Genomic DNA, 18766 nt, shown 5'->3' with positions numbered 1-18766 from the left:
CACCATTTTCTGTGACTCAAAAATGGGTCCAAATTCTACAAAGATCTATATAATAAAAATGACATTTCAGGTAAAATAACAACACAATGTTTATATCCCAGGACAAGTTAGCTAGCAACAGCGAGCTAGTAAGCTAGCTAGATAAATGTCCATGGAATGTTTATATCCCAGGACAAGTTAGCTAGCAACAGCGAGCTAGTAAGCTAGCTAGCTAAATGTCCATGGAATATTTATATCCCAGGACAAATTAGCTAGCAACAGCGAGCTAGCTAGCTAAATGTCCATGGAATGTTTATATGGTGTTTCGATCTGTCCCCAAATTAATATAGTTGGTTTTGATACATCTACCCTGCATTTCCTGATCGAGTCTGCTGTGGATGGACAAACTCAACACGGCACACGGGTGTGGCCGGTGTAGTCAGCACGGGGCGGCAGGGTAGCCTAGTGGTTAGAGCGTTGGACTAGTAACCGAAAGGTTGCAAGTTCAAATCCCCGAGCTGACAAGGTACAAATCTGTCGTTCTGCCCCTGAACAGGCAGTTAACCCCACTGTTCCTAGACCGTCATTGACAATAAGACTTTGTTCTTAACTGACTTGCCTGGTTAAATAAAGGTAAAATAAATGCTAGGTATTAGTTAAAAGTTGGCAAAAAAAACTAAAAGTATCTTTGTCAATAAGCACTACCACACAACGGATCATCTTACCTGCGTAACATGTCTCTTTCTAGCTGAGAACCATTGCTCATGGGTAATGTAGTTGTGATCTACACAGGGATGATGACTCTGGATGGGTGGAGAAACAGATGAGAGAGGCGGGGTTGGTGGTCATGGTGGTCAACAGACATGGGTTCAAATACTATTCGAAATCATTTGAAATACTTGATCCGTGTTTGCTTAAGTTGCGCCTGGCATAATGGACCAATGGGATAGTCCCAAAACGGCAGACACCACACATTAGGCACTCCAGGCAAACAATCAAAGTATTTGAAAGATTTCAAATAGAATTTGAACCCGGTCTGGTCATGTGATGAAATAGACACATATTCACAGCCAGACAAACAGAACAGGGAGGTGAAGAGGGAGTTTTGGTGAGGACAGACATAGTCAGCGGTTCAGAGGGTTGAGGACATTACGTCTTCAGACACAGGAGGGATGCTGCATCTCTTTCGGGAGGGTTTTGATCAGAACAACATGTTTTATTGTTTTCATTCTGGCCGTTATCCTCCAGGTGTTAGCTAAGACTGTCTCTCTCCCTCTCCTTTTCACTCTCTCCCTGTCTCCTTTTCTCCCTCTCCATCCTTCTTCTACTCTTTCTCCTTCCTCTCTCTCTCTCTCCTCCCTCTCTCCATTATCTCTCAACTCTCTCTCTTCCTACTAAACAGAACAAAATAAACTTTGCTCAGGCCTCGGACCTAAATTAATCCAGATGGCTGTATCTGCAGAAAGTTCAGGTTGATAATGGCCGACCCTGGCCTTGACCCTACTCCTGTCTGGTAACAACTTGTTCCATTTAATTGACAGGAACATTGAATCTCTTCATTCTGTCTGAGTGATTTTTAAAGGGGGAATCTGGGATTCAAAATATCCCACATTGGCAATAAAGTGGTCAGTATATATATATATATATATCATTCATTTAAATGTTTAAATGTTCAATCCCAGAATGCCCCTTTAAGGGGTTGTTTGTATGCAGACGGTGGTTCTGTGACGTATCCCTGACAGAAATAGTTAAACATAACACTGTGCTACGCTAGTTAAACAACATATCACTGTGCTACGCTAGTTAAACAACATAACACTGTGCTACGCTAGTTAAACAACATATCACTGTGCTACGCTAGTTAAACAACATAACACTGTGCTACGCTAGTTAAACAACATATCACTGTGCTACGCTAGTTAAACAACATATCACTGTGCTGCGCTAGTTAAACAACATATCACTGTGCTACGCTAGTTAAACAACATATCACTGTGCTACGCTAGTTAAACAACATATCACTGTGCTACGCTAGTTAAACATCATATCACTGTGCTACGCTAGTTAAACAACATATCACTGTGCTACGCTAGTTAAACAAGCCTTAAACACTGCTGAGCAACAGCCTGTTTAACTCCAGTTTATCAGGCCTCGTCGTGATCATGTTACTTGGGAGTAACAGGTTTGTATGTGTGTGGACTGCCAACAATGTATTAGTCTTGTTTGAGTGCTTTGGGCTGGTACTGTGGGCGTGTACAGCGACTCGAAAGCAGACTGCTAGTTGTGGGATTGTGATGACAGGGACAGCAGGCGTTTGCATGGACTGGCTGTATGGGAAACAGTGATTGTGATAACCAATAAGATGGACACACACACACAAACACACATGGACGGACACACACAGAGGGGCGGCAGGTAGCCTGGTGGTTAGAGGAGGCAGGTAGCCTGGTGGTTAGAGGAGGCAGGTGGCCTAGTGGTTAGAGGAGGCAGGTAGCCTAGTGGTTAGAGGAGGCAGGTAGCCTAGTGGTTAGAGGAGGCAGGTAGCCTAGTGGTTAGAGGAGGCAGGTAGTCTAGTGGTTAGAGGAGGCAGGTGGCCTAGTGGTTAGAGGAGGCAGGTAGTCTAGTGGTTAGAGGAGGCAGGTAGCCTAGTGGTTAGAGGAGGCAGGTGGCCTAGTGGTTAGAGGAGGCAGGTAGCCTAGTGGTTAGAGGAGGCAGGTAGTCTAGTGGTTAGAGGAGGCAGGTAGCCTAGTGGTTAGAGGAGGCAGGTAGCCTAGTGGTTAGAGGAGGCAGGTAGCCTAGTGGTTAGAGGAGGCAGGTAGCCTAGTGGTTAGAGTGTTGGACTAGTAACCGAAAGGTTGCTCGATCAAATCCCCGAGCTGACAAGGTAAAAAAAAATCTGTCGTTCTGTCCCTGAACAAGGCAACTAAACCCAATGTTCCCCGGTAGGCCGTCATTGTAAATAAGAATTTGTTCTTAACCGACTTGCCTTGTTAAAATAAAAGGTTAAAAATTAATAAAAAACACAGAATAAATTAACAGTCAGACATGGAGTCCAAATGAAGCCTAGGAATCCATTAGTACTAATAACTATTAGGTGTCCAGAGTTGTATTACCTGGGTCCCTCCACACACTGGACAGCCTGGTAACAGCAGAGGTCTGGGTGTGAGCCGAGCGGACATGATGCTGCAACGATCACCACTGTCCACAGGGGGCGCTCTCTCACTGCTCCAGGACAGGAGCCTTTCTACGGGGGCCTGCCTCGGGGTCTCTACCCACTGGAGAGAGGCCTCAGTGGGGGTGGAAGGAAGGGAAGGACACTCATGCCCCTGGATCTGTCCTTGATCTCCATCCCCATCGAGCCGCCTGTCCCTGCCCAGTTTGGATGCTCCTACCTGGGGTGGAGGATCCTTGAAGGCCAGGGTGTGCAGGAGGTTCCTGGGGCTGTCGTACTGTAGTCTGAGAAGGCTGGGTGCCTGGTACTCCTCACGCTGCCACCGGGGGGCGCCAGAGCTACAACCACTAGTCCTGGAGGATGAGGAGCAAGACGGGAGGCAGGAGCAGGGAGTAGGGGGGGGGAGAGGGCCGGGCTCAGGGGTCCTTAAGGACAGAGGAGGAGGTGGAGGAGGTAGAATGGGTGGAGGAAGAGGAGGTAGAGAGGGAGGAGGGGGAGGTAGAGAAAGAGGAGGCAGAGAGAGAAGAGGGGGAGGTAGACTAAGGACAGACCCAAACTCCTCCCCTCCTCCTTGACTGGCTGTGTCCAGGCTGCCCGTACAGGAAGAGAAGCTCCCAGAGTAAGACGATTGGCTGCTGGCCGTGGCGACGCCTATCCCGCTGTCCAACGAGCTTTGGCGTCCGCTGTCGTGGAGACTGCGAAGGTGGGAAGGCGGTTTGAAAGGAGTGCGGTTCATGACAGCGTTATAGAGATCCTCGTCCAGATTGGTCGAGGACCTCGCAGTGGGAGGGGCCGACAGGGTCTCGGTTGAGGAAGTGGGGCGTTTTGGCTCTGGCCATAAAGGGAAGTGGCTTCCGTAGCTGGCGTCTGATTGGCTGGAGGAAGAGGAAGAGATACTGCTGCGGTCGTCCCCGGCAATGGAGGTGCTGTAACTGGAGGTGGAGGCTGGGGAAGACATTATGGATTAGCTGACTGATTGATTGATCAAAGGTCAATTGAGTAAAGGTCAAATGATTTAAGTGAATTGATTGATTGATTGATTGATTGATTGATTGATTGATTGATAAAACGGTGAACTACGCCGTTTATTGATGGTTCAAATACAGTCAGGAGATGAAGTGAAAACTGGGATTATTGATTGGTGGATTGCGGTATTGATTGATTACCTGTACTGCTCTGTCTACTGCTGTGGGACAGCATGCTGAGTCTTCTCTCTAGATCCGATGTTTCATGGTTGATCCTCTCCTCTGAGGAGGACCGGCTAGCACTGGGATCTATACACGCACGCACGCACGCACGCACGCACGCACACACACACACACACACACACACACACACACACACACACACACACACACACACACACACACACACGGAACAGAGTAATATATCCACAGCTTTATCTACTGGCTCTATAACGAACACAGGTACTGAAGCCATGGTCTCTATAACGAACACAGGTACTGAAACCACGGGCTCTATAACGAACACAGGTACTGAAACCATGGGCTCTATAACGAACACAGGTACTGAAACCACGGGCTCTATAATGAACACAGGTACTGAAACCACGGTCTCTATAATGAACACAGGTACTGAAACCACGGGCTCTATAACGAACACAGGTACTGAAACCACGGGCTCTATAACGAACACAGGTACTGAAACCACGGTCTCTATAATGAACACAGGTACTGAAACCACGGGCTCTATAACGAACACAGGTACTGAAACCACGGGCTCTATAACGAACACAGGTACTGAAACCACGGTCTCTATAATGAACACAGGTACTGAAACCACAGGCTCTATAACGAACACAGGTACTGAAACCACGGGCTCTATAATGAACACAGGTACTGAAACCATGGGCTCTATAATGAACACAGGTACTGAAACCACGGGCTCTATAATGAACACAGGTACTGAAACCATGGGCTCTATAATGAACACAGGTACTGAAACCACGGGCTCTATAACGAACACAGGTACTGAAACCACGGGCTCTATAACGAACACAGGTACTGAAACCACGGGCTCTATAACGAACACAGGTACTGAAACCACGGGCTCTATAACGAACACAGGTACTGAAACCACGGGCTCTATAATGAACACAGGTACTGAAACCACGGGCTCTATAACGAACACAGGTACTGAAACCACCGGCTCTATAATGAACACAGGTACTGAAACCATGGGCTCTATAACGAACACAGGTACTGAAACCACCGGCTCTATAATGAACACAGGTACTGAAACCATGGGCTCTATAATGAACACAGGTACTGAAACCATGGGCTCTATAATGAACACAGGTACTGAAACCACCGGCTCTATAACGAACACAGGTACTGAAACCACCGGCTCTATAATGAACACAGGTACTGAAACCATGGGCTCTATAACGAACACAGGTACTGAAACCATGGGCTCTATAATGAACACAGGTACTGAAACCACGGTCTCTATAACGAACACAGGTACTGAAACCACGGTCTCTATAATGAACACAGGTACTGAAACCACGGGCTCTATAACGAACACAGGTACTGAAACCACGGGCTCTATAATGAACACAGGTACTGAAACCACGGGCTCTATAATGAAAACAGGTACTGAAACCACGGGCTCTATAACGAACACAGGTACTGAAACCACGGGCTCTATAATGAACACAGGTACTGAAACCACGGGCTCTATAATGAACACAGGTACTGAAACCACGGGCTCTATAACGAACACAGGTACTGAAACCACGGGCTCTATAACGAACACAGGTACTGAAACCACGGGCTCTATAACGAACACAGGTACTGAAACCACGGGCTCTATAATGAACACAGGTACTGAAACCACGGGCTCTATAACGAACACAGGTACTGAAACCACGGGCTCTATAACGAACACAGGTACTGAAACCACGGGCTCTATAATGAACACAGGTACTGAAACCACGGGCTCTATAACGAACACAGGTACTGAAACCACGGGCTCTATAATGAACACAGGTACTGAAACCATGGTCTCTATAATGAACACAGGTACTGAAACCATGGGCTCTATAATGAACACAGGTACTGAAACCACGGGCTCTATAATGAACACAGGTACTGAAACCACGGGCTCTATAATGAACACAGGTACTGAAACCATGGGCTCTATAACGAACACAGGTACTGAAACCACGGGCTCTATAATGAACACAGGTACTGAAACAATGGTCTCTATAACGAACACAGGTACTGAAACCATGGGCTCTATAATGAACACAGGTACTGAAACCACGGGCTCTATAACGAACACAGGTACTGAAACCACGGGCTCTATAATGAACACAGGTACTGAAACCACGGGCTCTATAACGAACACAGGTACTGAAACCACGGGCTCTATAACGAACACAGGTACTGAAACCACGGGCTCTATAATGAACACAGGTACTGAAACCACGGGCTCTATAACGAACACAGGTACTGAAACCACGGGCTCTATAATGAACACAGGTACTGAAACCATGGTCTCTATAATGAACACAGGTACTGAAACCATGGGCTCTATAATGAACACAGGTACTGAAACCACGGGCTCTATAATGAACACAGGTACTGAAACCACGGGCTCTATAATGAACACAGGTACTGAAACCATGGGCTCTATAACGAACACAGGTACTGAAACCACGGGCTCTATAATGAACACAGGTACTGAAACAATGGTCTCTATAACGAACACAGGTACTGAAACCATGGGCTCTATAATGAACACAGGTACTGAAACCACGGGCTCTATAATGAACACAGGTACTGAAACCACGGGCTCAATAATGAACACAGGTACTGAAACCACGGGCTCTATAATGAACACAGGTACTGAAACCACGGGCTCTATAATGAACACAGGTACTGAAACCATGGGCTCTATAACGAACACAGGTACTGAAACCATGGGCTCTATAACGAACACAGGTACTGAAACCATGGGCTCTATAATGAACACAGGTACTGAAACCATGGTCTCTATAACGAACACAGGTACTGAAACCATGGGCTCTATAATGAACACAGGTACTGAAACCATGGGCTCTATAACGAACACAGGTACTGAAACCACGGGCTCTATAATGAACACAGGTACTGAAACCACGGGCTCTATAATGAACACAGGTACTGAAACCATGGGCTCTATAATGAACACAGGTACTGAAACCATGGTCTCTATAACGAACACAGGTACTGAAACCATGGGCTCTATAATGAACACAGGTACTGAAACCATGGGCTCTATAACGAACACAGGTACTGAAACCATAGGCTCTATAACGAACACAGGTACTGAAACCATGGGCTCTATAATGAACACAGGTACTGAAACCACGGTCTCTATAACGAACACAGGTACTGAAACCATAGTCTCTATAATGAACACAGGTACTGAAACAATGGTCTCTATAATGAACACAGGTACTGAAACCACGGGCTCTATAATGAACACAGGTACTGAAACAATGGTCTCTATAACGAACACAGGTACTGAAACAATGGTCTCTATAACGAACACAGGTACTGAAACCACAGGCTCTATAATGACAACAGGTACTGAAACCACGGGCTCTATAACGAACACAGGCTGAGTTAACTACCAAAGTGATGGGGAGGCAGGCTGAGTTAGCTACCAAAGTGAGGGGGAGGCAGGCTGAGTTAGCTACCAAAGTGAGGGGGAGGCAGGCTGAGTTAGCAACCAAAGTGATGGGGAGGCAGGCTGAGTTAACTACCAAAGGGATGGGGAGGCAGGCTGAGTTAACTACCAAAGTGATGGGGAGGCAGGCTGAGTTAGCTACCAAAGTGAGGGGAAGGCAGGCTGAGTTAGCTACCAAAGTGATGGGGAGGCAGGCTGAGTTAACTACCAAAGTGATGGGGAGGCAGGCTGAGTTAGCTACCAAAGAGAGGGGGAGGCAGGCTGAGTTAGCTACCAAAGTGAGGGGGAGGCAGGCTGAGTTAGCAACCAAAGTGAGGGGGAGGCAGGCTGAGTTAGCTACCAAAGTGATGGGGAGGCAGGCTGAGTTAGCTACCAAAGAGAGGGGGAGGCAGGCTGAGTTAGCAACCAAAGTGAGGGGGAGGCAGGCTGAGTTAGCTACCAAAGTGATGGGGAGGCAGGCTGAGTTAGCTACCAAAGAGAGGGGGAGGCAGGCTGAGTTAGCTACCAAAGTGAGGGGGAGGCAGGCTGAGTTAACTACCAAAGTGATGGGGAGGCAGGCTGAGTTAACTACCAAAGTGAGGGGGAGGCAGGCTGAGTTAGCTACCAAAGTGATGGGGAGGCAGGCTGAGTTAACTACCAAAGGGAGGGGGAGGCAGGCTGAGTTAGCTACCAAAGAGAGGGGGAGGCAGGCTGAGTTAGCTACCAAAGTGAGGGGGAGGCAGGCTGAGTTAGCTACCAAAGTGATGGGGAGGCAGGCTGAGTTAACTACCAAAGTGAGGGGGAGGCAGGCTGAGTTAGCTACCAAAGTGATGGGGAGGCAGGCTGAGTTAACTACCAAAGTAATGGGGAGGCAGGCTGAGTTAACTACCAAAGTGAGGGGGAGGCAGGCTGAGTTAGCTACCAAAGTGATGGGGAGGCAGGCTGAGTTAACTACCAAAGGGATGGGGAGGCAGGCTGAGTTAGCTACCAAAGAGAGGGGGAGGCAGGCTGAGTTAGCTACCAAAGTGATGGGGAGGCAGGCTGAGTTAGCTACCAAAGTGAGGGGGAGGCAGGCTGAGTTAGCAACCAAAGTGAGGGGGAGGCAGGCTGAGTTAGCTACCAAAGTGATGGGGAGGCAGGCTGAGTTAACTACCAAAGTGAAGGGGAGGCAGGCTGAGTTAACTACCAAAGTGATGGGGAGGCAGGCTGAGTTAACTACCAAAGAGAGGGGGAGGCAGGCTGAGTTAACTACCAAAGGGAGGGGGAGGCAGGCTGAGTTAACTACCAAAGTGATGGGGAGGCAGGCTGAGTTAACTACCAAAGAGAGGGGGAGGCAGGCTGAGTTAGCTACCAAAGGGAGGGGGAGGCAGGCTGAGTTAACTACCAAAGGGAGGGGGAGGCAGGCTGAGTTAACTACCAAAGTGATGGGGAGGCAGGCTGAGTTAACTACCAAAGTGATGGGGAGGCAGGCTGAGTTAGCTACCAAAGTGATGGGGAGGCAGGCTGAGTTAACTACCAAAGTGATGGGGAGGCAGGCTGAGTTAACTACCAAAGAGAGGGGGAGGCAGGCTGAGTTAGCTACCAAAGGGAGGGGGAGGCAGGCTGAGTTAACTACCAAAGTGATGGGGAGGCAGGCTGAGTTAACTACCAAAGTGATGGGGAGGCAGGCTGAGTTAACTACCAAAGTGATGGGGAGGCAGGCTGAGTTAACTACCAAAGTGATGGGGAGGCAGGCTGAGTTAACTACCAAAGGGAGGGGAGGCAGGCTGAGTTAACTACCAAAGTGATGGGGAGGCAGGCTGAGTTAACAACCAAAGTGAGGGGGAGGCAGGCTGAGTTAACTACCAAAGTGATGGGGAGGCAGGCTGAGTTAACTATCAAAGGGAGGGGGAGGCAGGCTGAGTTAACTACCAAAGTGATGGGGAGGCAGGCTGAGTTAGCTACCAAAGTGAGGGGGAGGCAGGCTGAGTTAACTACCAAAGTGATGGGGAGGCAGGCTGAGTTAACTACCAAAGTGATGGGGAGGCAGGCTGAGTTAGCTACCAAAGTGATGGGGAGGCAGGCTGAGTTAGCTACCAAAGTGAGGGGGAGGCAGGCTGAGTTAGCTACCAAAGTGATGGGGAGGCAGGCTGAGTTAACTACCGAAGTGATGGGGAGGCAGGCTGAGTTAACTACCAAAGTGATGGGGAGGCAGGCTGAGTTAACTACCAAAGTAATGGGGAGGCAGGCTGAGTTGGCTACCAAAGTGATGGGGAGGCAGGCTGAGTTAACTACCGAAGTGATGGGGAGGCAGGCTGAGTTAACTACCGAAGGGAGGGGGAGGCAGGCTGAGTTAACTACCAAAGTGATGGGGAGGCAGGCTGAGTTAACTACCAAAGGGAGGGGGAGGCAGGCTGAGTTAACTACCAAAGGGATGGGGAGGCAGGCTGAGTTAGCTACCAAAGTGAGGGGGAGGCAGGCTGAGTTAGCTACCAAAGGGAGGGGGAGGCAGGCTGAGTTAACTACCAAAGGGAGGGGGAGGCAGGCTGAGTTAACTACCAAAGGGATGGGGAGGCAGGCTGAGTTAGCTACCAAAGTGAGGGGGAGGCAGGCTGAGTTAACTACCAAAGGGAGGGGGAGGCAGGCTGAGTTAACTACCAAAGGGAGGGGGAGGCAGGCTGAGTTAACTACCAAAGAGAGGGGGAGGGAGGCTGAGTTAGCTACCAAAGTGATGGGGAGGCAGGCTGAGTTAACTACCAAAGTGATGGGGAGGCAGGCTGAGTTAGCTACCAAAGTGATGGGGAGGGGGCAGATTTAACTCCCGCTTCCTACCCTTTAAGTTGGCATTGTATCCCCTCTCTCTTCTCCTCCCTTCCCTCCTCTTTCACCCGATCCTCTCCTCCACCTCCTTCCCCCCACTCTCCCTCCCCTCTCCCACCTACTCTACCCTCTATCCTCCAATCCACTCCTCTCTTCCACTCTCTCCTCTCCTAAAACTAAGTCCTCCTATCTGTGACCTCCACCTGCTCTCCCCTATCCCTTCCCCTCTCCCTCCCCTCCCCTCTTCCTCCCCCTCTCCCAGTTACACTCAGCGTCTAGCAGCTCTCTGTCTCTCTGATTCAGTGAAAAACCCTGCCAATTCACACACCTTCACAGGGAGGGGAGGTGTGTGTCCGTGTGAAAAACACTGCCAAAGGCTGGGACATTTACAAGATGTACATGACAGCTGTGTGTGTGTGTGTGTGTGTGTGTGTGTGTGTGTGTGTGTGTGTGTGTGTGTGTGAGCACATTTACAGAGAGGTGTATATGAGTGTATGTCTGCCTGTCTGTGAGTGAGTGTGTGTGTGTGTTTATCTCTAAGAGTGAGTGTGAGTGAGTATGTGTAAGAATGTGTGTCTGTGTGTTATGTGTAAGAGTGTGTGTGTGTGTGTGTGTACACTATGTCCCGTATGTATGTGTGTGAGAATGCAAGATGGGGTGGAGGGGGTGTCAAGTATCTACCCCCTGTCACTAGCTTAGCATGACAGCTAGCTAATGGCTAATGCTAACCGCTAAGCCCCTACAGCAGTTTTAGTCACTATGCTGAATGGGGTGTCGACTAACACTGGCTAGCGCTGGCTAACACTAAACTAAGCTAGGCTAATTATAGCACTGTTAAAGCACGGAATGTCTCAGGTTAAAACAGGCTGCAGCACCCTTCTCAGGCCTGACAGAGGCAGATATGTATACACACGCTGTATACACAGAACACACATACACACACACACACACACACACACACACACACACACACACACACACACACACACACACACACACACACACACACACACACACACACACACACACACACACACACACACACACACACACACACACACACACACACTCTTACACATACACACACTCTTACACATACTCACTCACACTCTCTCTCACACACACACTCTCTCACACACACACACACACACACACAATGTATCTCACAGGAGTAGCTGTTTGTTGTTTTCTCTTGTTGGCCACAGTCTTATTTTTGGTCAACGGCTTTAGTTTAATGTTTAGTGTTTATTTTACGCTGGTGTCCTGGAAAGTTATTTTGTACGGAGAAAGAAAACCTGTTTTAGTTCACAAGTAAAGGAATCCCTCTGCCTTCAGTCTGTTCTCCTGTTGGGGGGGTTTGGGACAATCTGATCCGTTCACAAAAGGTTTAAGGTTTAATGTTTGTTTTTTTTGTCTTCATGGTGCCGTGTGTGTGTGTGTGTGTGTTATATGTAGTTATTCTTCCCCCTACAGTCACTAAACCCTGTCTCAACATGTGAGGCCTTCTCAGAAATGGCTGTGAACACACACACACACGCCCCTTAATCCACACAGTGGCCCCAAAGGGCTTTGAGCATGTGATGCCACCTCCATGCTGGCGCCTCGACACACACACACACACACACACACACACACACACACACACACACTAAAACACCCAGTAAACCTTAGAAACACAAGTCACATTCCTTTGGTAGGAAAATATGTGAGAGAGAGAGCCTTTGATTGTACTGAGGACTGATAAACAACGGTTGACCCGCCTGCCTTCTATAGTGTGTGTGTGTGTGTGTATATACCTGGAAGGTTAGGTCTGAGGCCACTAGGTGTTCTACTAGGAGAGATGCCTCTGACTATACAGTCAAACAGGAAACTGATCTGCTCTCCTTCTGAACAGGACAGGAAGAACACACCAGCCCCTAGACACAGAGAGAGACAGAGAGAGAGAGAGAAACAGAGAGAGAGACAGAGAGAGAGAGACAGAGAGAGAGAGAGAGAGACAGAGAGAAAGAGAGACAGAGAGCGGGAGACAGAGAGAGAGAGAGAGAGAGAGAGAGAGAGAGACAGAGAGACAGAGAGAGAGACAGAGAGACAGAGAGAGAGACAGAGAGAGAGAGAGAGAGAGAGAGAGAGAGAGATACAGAGAGAGAGAGAGAGACAGAGAGAGAGAGAGAGAGACAGAGAGAGAGACAGAGAGAGAGAGAGAGGGACAGAGAGACAGAGAGAGAGACAGAGAGAGAGACAGAGAGAGAGAGAGAGAAAGACAGACAGAGAGAAAGACAGAGAGAGGGAAGATGAGGGAGAGAGGATAGAAGAACATAGAAACTATTACAAATTGACAACAAAGGTTCCAAGATATTTTTTAAAGGAGGCTGGTAGAAATGACATTGATTGAAGAGAGATATTTCCCCTGACTAAATGAGGCCAGCTAGTTTAACCATTAAGAGGCTGGTAGTGAAGGCTATCTGCCCTTGATGAAACACAGAGAGGTTTTGTACGGTTGTACTGTAGACAAAAAAAGCCCTTGGTTACGTCAACAATCTTCAACGATTCAACGGGTTCCTGTCGTTGTATCAGAACAGTTCCAGACGAAAACGCAACGTGAGGAAAAATTCAGTAGACGTGTCCTATAACCTCAGCCAGAAGATCATTCTGTAGACGTGTCCTATAACCTCAGCCAGTAGATCATTCAGTAGACGTGTCCTATAACCTCAGCCAGAAGATCATTCTGTAGACGTGTCCTATAACCTCAGCCAGAAGATCATTCAGTAGAAGTGTCCTAAAACCTCAGCCAGAAGATCATTCAGTAGACGTGTCCTATAACCTCAGCCAGAAGATCATTCAGTAGACGTGTCCTATAACCTCAGCCAGTAGATCATTCAGTAGACGTGTCCTATAACCTCAGCCAGAAGATCATTCAGTAGACGTGTCCTATAACCTCAGCCAGAAGTTCATTCAGTAGACGTGTCCTATAACCTCAGCCAGAAGTTCATTCAGTAGACGTGTCCTATAACCTCAGCCAGAAGATCATTCAGTAGACGTGTCCTATAACCTCAGCCAGAAGATCATTCAGTAGACGTGTCCTATAACCTCAGCCAGAAGATCATTCAGTAGACGTGTCCTATAACCTCAGCCAGAAGATCATTCAGTAGACGTGTCCTATAACCTCAGCCAGAAGATCATTCAGTAGACGTGTCCTATAACCTCAGCCAGAAGATCATTCAGTAGACGTGTCCTATAACCTCAGCCAGAAGATCATTCAGTAGACGTGTCCTATAACCTCAGCCAGAAGATCATTCAGTAGACGTGTCCTATAACCTCAGCCAGAAGATCATTCAGTAGACGTGTCCTATAACCTCAGCCAGAAGATCATTCAGTAGACGTGTCCTATAACCTCAGCCAGAAGATCATTCAGTAGACGTGTCCTATAACCTCAGCCAGAAGATCATTCAGTAGACGTGTCCTATAACCTCAGCCAGAAGATCATTCAGTAGACGTGTCCTATAACCTCAGCCAGAAGATCATTCAGTAGACGTGTCCTATAACCTCAGCCAGAAGATCATTCAGTAGACGTGTCCTATAACCTCAGCCAGAAGATCATTCAGTAGACATGTCCTATAACCTCAGCCAGAAGATCATTCAGTAGACGTGTCCTATAACCTCAGCCAGAAGATCATTCAGTAGACGTGTCCTATAACCTCAGCCAGAAGTTCATTCAGTAGACGTGTCCTATAACCTCAGCCAGAAGATCATTCAGTAGACGTGTCCTATAACCTCAGCCAGAAGATCATTCAGTAGACATGTCCTATAACCTCAGCCAGAAGTTCATTCAGTAGACGTGTCCTATAACCTCAGCCAGAAGTTCATTCAGTAGACGTGTCCTATAACCTCAGCCAGAAGATCATTCAGTAGACGTGTCCTATAACCTCAGCCAGAAGATCATTCAGTAGACGTGTCCTATAACCTCAGCCAGAAGATCATTCAGTAGACGTGTCCTATAACCTCAGCCAGAAGATCATTCAGTAGACGTGTCCTATAACCTCAGCCAGAAGATCATTCAGTAGACGTGTCCTATAACCTCAGCCAGAAGATCATTCAGTAGACGTGTCCTATAACCTCAGCCAGAAGATCATTCAGTAGACGTGTCCTATAACCTCAGCCAGAAGATCATTCAGTAGACGTGTCCTATAACCTCAGCCAGAAGATCATTCAGTAGACGTGTCCTATAACCTCAGCCAGAAGATCATTCAGTAGACGTGTCCTATAACCTCAGCCAGAAGATCATTCAGTAGACGTGTCCTATAACCTCAGCCAGAAGATCATTCAGTAGACGTGTCCTATAACCTCAGCCAGAAGATCATTCAGTAGACGTGTCCTATAACCTCAGCCAGAAGATCATTCAGTAGACGTGTCCTATAACCTCAGCCAGAAGATCATTCAGTAGACGTGTCCTATAACCTCAGCCAGAAGTTCATTCAGTAGACGTGTCCTATAACCTCAGCCAGAAGTTCATTCAGTAGACGTGTCCTATAACCTCAGCCAGAAGATCATTCAGTAGACGTGTCCTATAACCTCAGCCAGAAGTTCATTCAGTAGACGTGTCCTATAACCTCAGCCAGAAGATCATTCAGTAGACGTGTCCTATAACCTCAGCCAGAAGTTCATTCAGTAGACGTGTCCTATAACCTCAGCCAGTAGATAATTCAGTAGACGTGTCCTATAACCTCAGCCAGAAGTTCATTCAGTAGACGTGTCCTATAACCTCAGCCAGAAGATCATTCAGTAGACGTGTCCTATAACCTCAGCCAGAAGTTCATTCAGTAGACGTGTCCTATAACCTCAGCCAGAAGTTCATTCAGTAGACGTGTCCTATAACCTCAGCCAGAAGTTCATTCAGTAGACGTGTCCTATAACCTCAGCCAGAAGTTCATTCAGTAGACGTGTCCTATAACCTCAGCCAGAAGTTCATTCAGTAGACGTGTCCTATAACCTCAGCCAGAAGATCATTCAGTAGACGTGTCCTATAACCTCAGCCAGAAGTTCATTCAGTAGACGTGTCCTATAACCTCAGCCAGAAGATCATTCAGTAGACGTGTCCTATAGAGACGACAACATGACGGCACAACAACATCTTTGTTCAATGTTTTTGTTAACAGAAAATATCCTGTTCTATACGTCAAAAAAAAACCTTGAGAGAATTGAGAAAATACTTTTGGAGCGTTTACAGACAAAAAAGAAAAAAGAAAGAAGGAGGAAGGAAAGGTAGAGGGTAGGAAGGAAGGAAGGAAGGAAGGAAAGGTAGAGGGTAGGAAGGAAGGAAGGAAGGAAGGAAGGAAGGAAGGAAGGAAGGAAGGAAGGAAGGAAAGGTAGAGGGTAGGAAGGAAGGAAGGAAGGAAGGAAGGAAGGAAGGAAGGAAGGAAGGAAGGAAGGAAGGAAGGAAGGAAGGAAAGGTAGAAGATAGGAAGGAAGGAAAGAAGGAAGTAATGAAGGAAAGAAGAAGAAGGGAGGGAGGGAGGGAGGGAGGGAGGGAGGGAGGGAGGGAGGGAGGGAGGGAGGGAGGAGAGTGTGTGTTAGTGTGTGTGTGTGTGTGTGTGTGTGTGTGTGTGTGTGTGTGTGTGTGTGTGTGTGTGTGTGTGTGTGTGTGTGTGTGTCTAATAGAAGTCCTGTTCACCTGGGATCAATGGACAAAAGGCACAAGGCCAAGAGAAATAGCGAACTATGACAACCAACCATTACAAAACCTGCTATGTTTCATTTAGTATAAATCAACCATTTTGTTGCCCGTGATTACACAAATACCACCTGATTGGTTAGAAAGTGAACATGGTCCATTCCTGATTGGTTAGAAAGTGAACATGGTCCATTCCTGATTGGTTACAAAGTGAACAGGATACTTTCCTGATTGGTTGATTTCCTCTAAAAGATCAAGTTGTATTGAATTAAAAATTAAATTTAAAACCTCTTCCACTTCTTTTAAATGAATTAGGAATAACCATCTATTTGTTAATCTGAATTAGGAATAACCATCTATTTGTTAATCTGAATAGGAAGAACCATCTATTTGTTAATCTGAATAGGAATAACCATCTATTTGTTCATCTAAATTAGGAATAACCATCTATTTGTTCATCTAAATTAGGAATAACCATCTATTTGTTAATCTGAATAGGAATGACCATCTATTTGTTAATCTGAATAGGAATAACCATCTATTTGTTAATCTGAATAGGAATAACCATCTATTTGTTAATCTGAATAGGAATAACCATCTATTTGTTCATCTAAATTAGGAATAACCATCTATTTGTTAATCTGAATAGGAATAACCATCTATTTGTTAATCTGAATAGGAATAACCATCTATTTGTTAATCTGAATAGGAATAACCATCTATTTGTTAATCTGAATAGGAATAACCATCTATTTGTTCATCTAAATTAGGAATAACCATCTATTTGTTCATCTAAATTAGGAATAACCATCTATTTGTTAATCTGAATAGGAATAACCATCTATTTGTTAATCTGAATAGGAATAACCATCTATTTGTTCATCTAAATTAGGAATAACCATCTATTTGTTCATCTAAATTAGGAATAACCATCTATTTGTTAATCTGAATTAGGAATAACCATCTATTTGTTAATCTGAATAGGAATAACCATCTATTTGTTAATCTGAATAGGAATAACCATCTATTTGTTCACCAGAAGTGTTTTTGGCCGCAAGAGTTTTTGATACCCAAACGCTGTATATTGCCCTGAGTGTGTGTGAGTGTGTGTCTGTTAGTGTGAGTGTGACTTGGTGTGTGTTAGTGTGTGTCTGTTAGTGTGAGTGTGACTTGGTGTGTGTTAGTGCGTGTGTGTGTTGGTGTGAGTGTGTTAGTGTGAGTGTGGTAGTGTGTGTGTGTGTTAGTGTGAGTGTGTTAACTGCGGGTCAGATGAAGACACACAGAGGTGATAAGTCACAAGACATCCCTCTCCTCCCCTCTCCTCCTTCTCCCCCCTCCCCTCTCCTATCGTCACCTGACACACACACACACACACACACACACACACACACACACACACACACACACACACACACACACACACACACACACACACACACACACAGCTGTGTGACAGAACCTAGACCGTACGTTATTCTTTACAGCGGGTGATGATTTACAGTCAGGGGTTGGAAATGAACAAAACCCACTAATCTGAGGATAGTACTATTCAGACCAGACTAGTAGAAAATGTGCCCAACTAACCCACTAATCTGAGGATAGTACTATTCAGACCAGACTAGTAGAACATGTGCCCAACTAACCCACTAGTCTGAGGATATTACTATTCAGACCAGACTAGTAGAAAATGTGCCCAACTAACCCACTAATCTGAGGATAGTACTATTCAGACCAGACTAGTAGAACATGTGCCCAACTAACCCACTAGTCTGAGGATATTACTATTCAGACCAGACTAGTAGAACATGTGCCCAACTAACCCACTAATCTGAGGATAGTACTATTCAGACCAGACTAGTAGAACATGTGCCCAACTAACCCACTAATCTGAGGATAGTACTATTCAGACCAGACTAGTAGAACATGTGCCCAACTAACCCACTAATCTGAGGATAGTACTATTCAGACCAGACTAGTAGAACATGTGCCCAACTAACCCACTAATCTGAGGATAGTACTATTCAGACCAGACTAGTAGAACATGTGCCCAACTAACCCACTAATCTGAGGATATTACTATTCAGACCAGACTAGTGGAAAATGTGCCCAACTAACCCACTAATCTGAGGATAGTACTATTCAGACCAGACTAGTAGAACATGTGCCCAACTAACCCACTAATCTGAGGATAGTACTATTCAGACCAGACTAGTAGAAAATGTGCCCAACTAACCCACTAATCTGAGGATAGTACTATTCAGACCAGACTAGTAGAAAATGTGCCCAACTAACCCACTAATCTGAGGATATTACTATTCAGACCAGACTAGTAGAACATGTGCCCAACTAACTCGCCAGGCCAGTGACATGTTGTCTTTACAAATACAGCACGGTACAGATTTTGGACCCAAATGTTACCTGGGCTTTGTTCCCCATCCCTGTTTACCATCCACAGGGACACGGACTGACAT

The 18766-nt window shown here is 46.5% G+C and overlaps 1 protein-coding gene across 4 annotated transcripts in view; it reads right to left on the bottom strand.

The window, feature by feature from the left end:
* Nucleotides 1–18766, bottom strand: part of LOC110514511 (protein Dok-7) — an 88218-nt gene that overhangs the window by 47254 nt on the left and 22198 nt on the right. For all 4 annotated transcript variants that reach the window (XM_090188182.1, XM_090188181.1, XM_090188180.1 and 1 more), the window contains exons 5-8: nucleotides 12424–12543; nucleotides 4318–4425; nucleotides 3093–4096; nucleotides 705–782 (exon numbers count right to left, since the gene is read on the bottom strand). In XM_090188182.1, the coding sequence (XP_090044308.1) occupies nucleotides 705–782; nucleotides 3093–4096; nucleotides 4318–4425; nucleotides 12424–12543 (1310 nt within the window). The remainder of the gene's footprint in view (nucleotides 1–704; nucleotides 783–3092; nucleotides 4097–4317; nucleotides 4426–12423; nucleotides 12544–18766) is intronic.

This window comes from Oncorhynchus mykiss, chromosome 10, assembly GCF_057628025.1.
Source record: "Oncorhynchus mykiss isolate SJ-2025 chromosome 10, ASM5762802v1, whole genome shotgun sequence".
In the NCBI taxonomy this organism is placed as follows: Eukaryota; Metazoa; Chordata; class Actinopteri; order Salmoniformes; family Salmonidae; genus Oncorhynchus; species Oncorhynchus mykiss.
Note: the sequence above shows the minus strand (reverse complement) of the source record. Positions and strands in the feature narration are given on the sequence as shown.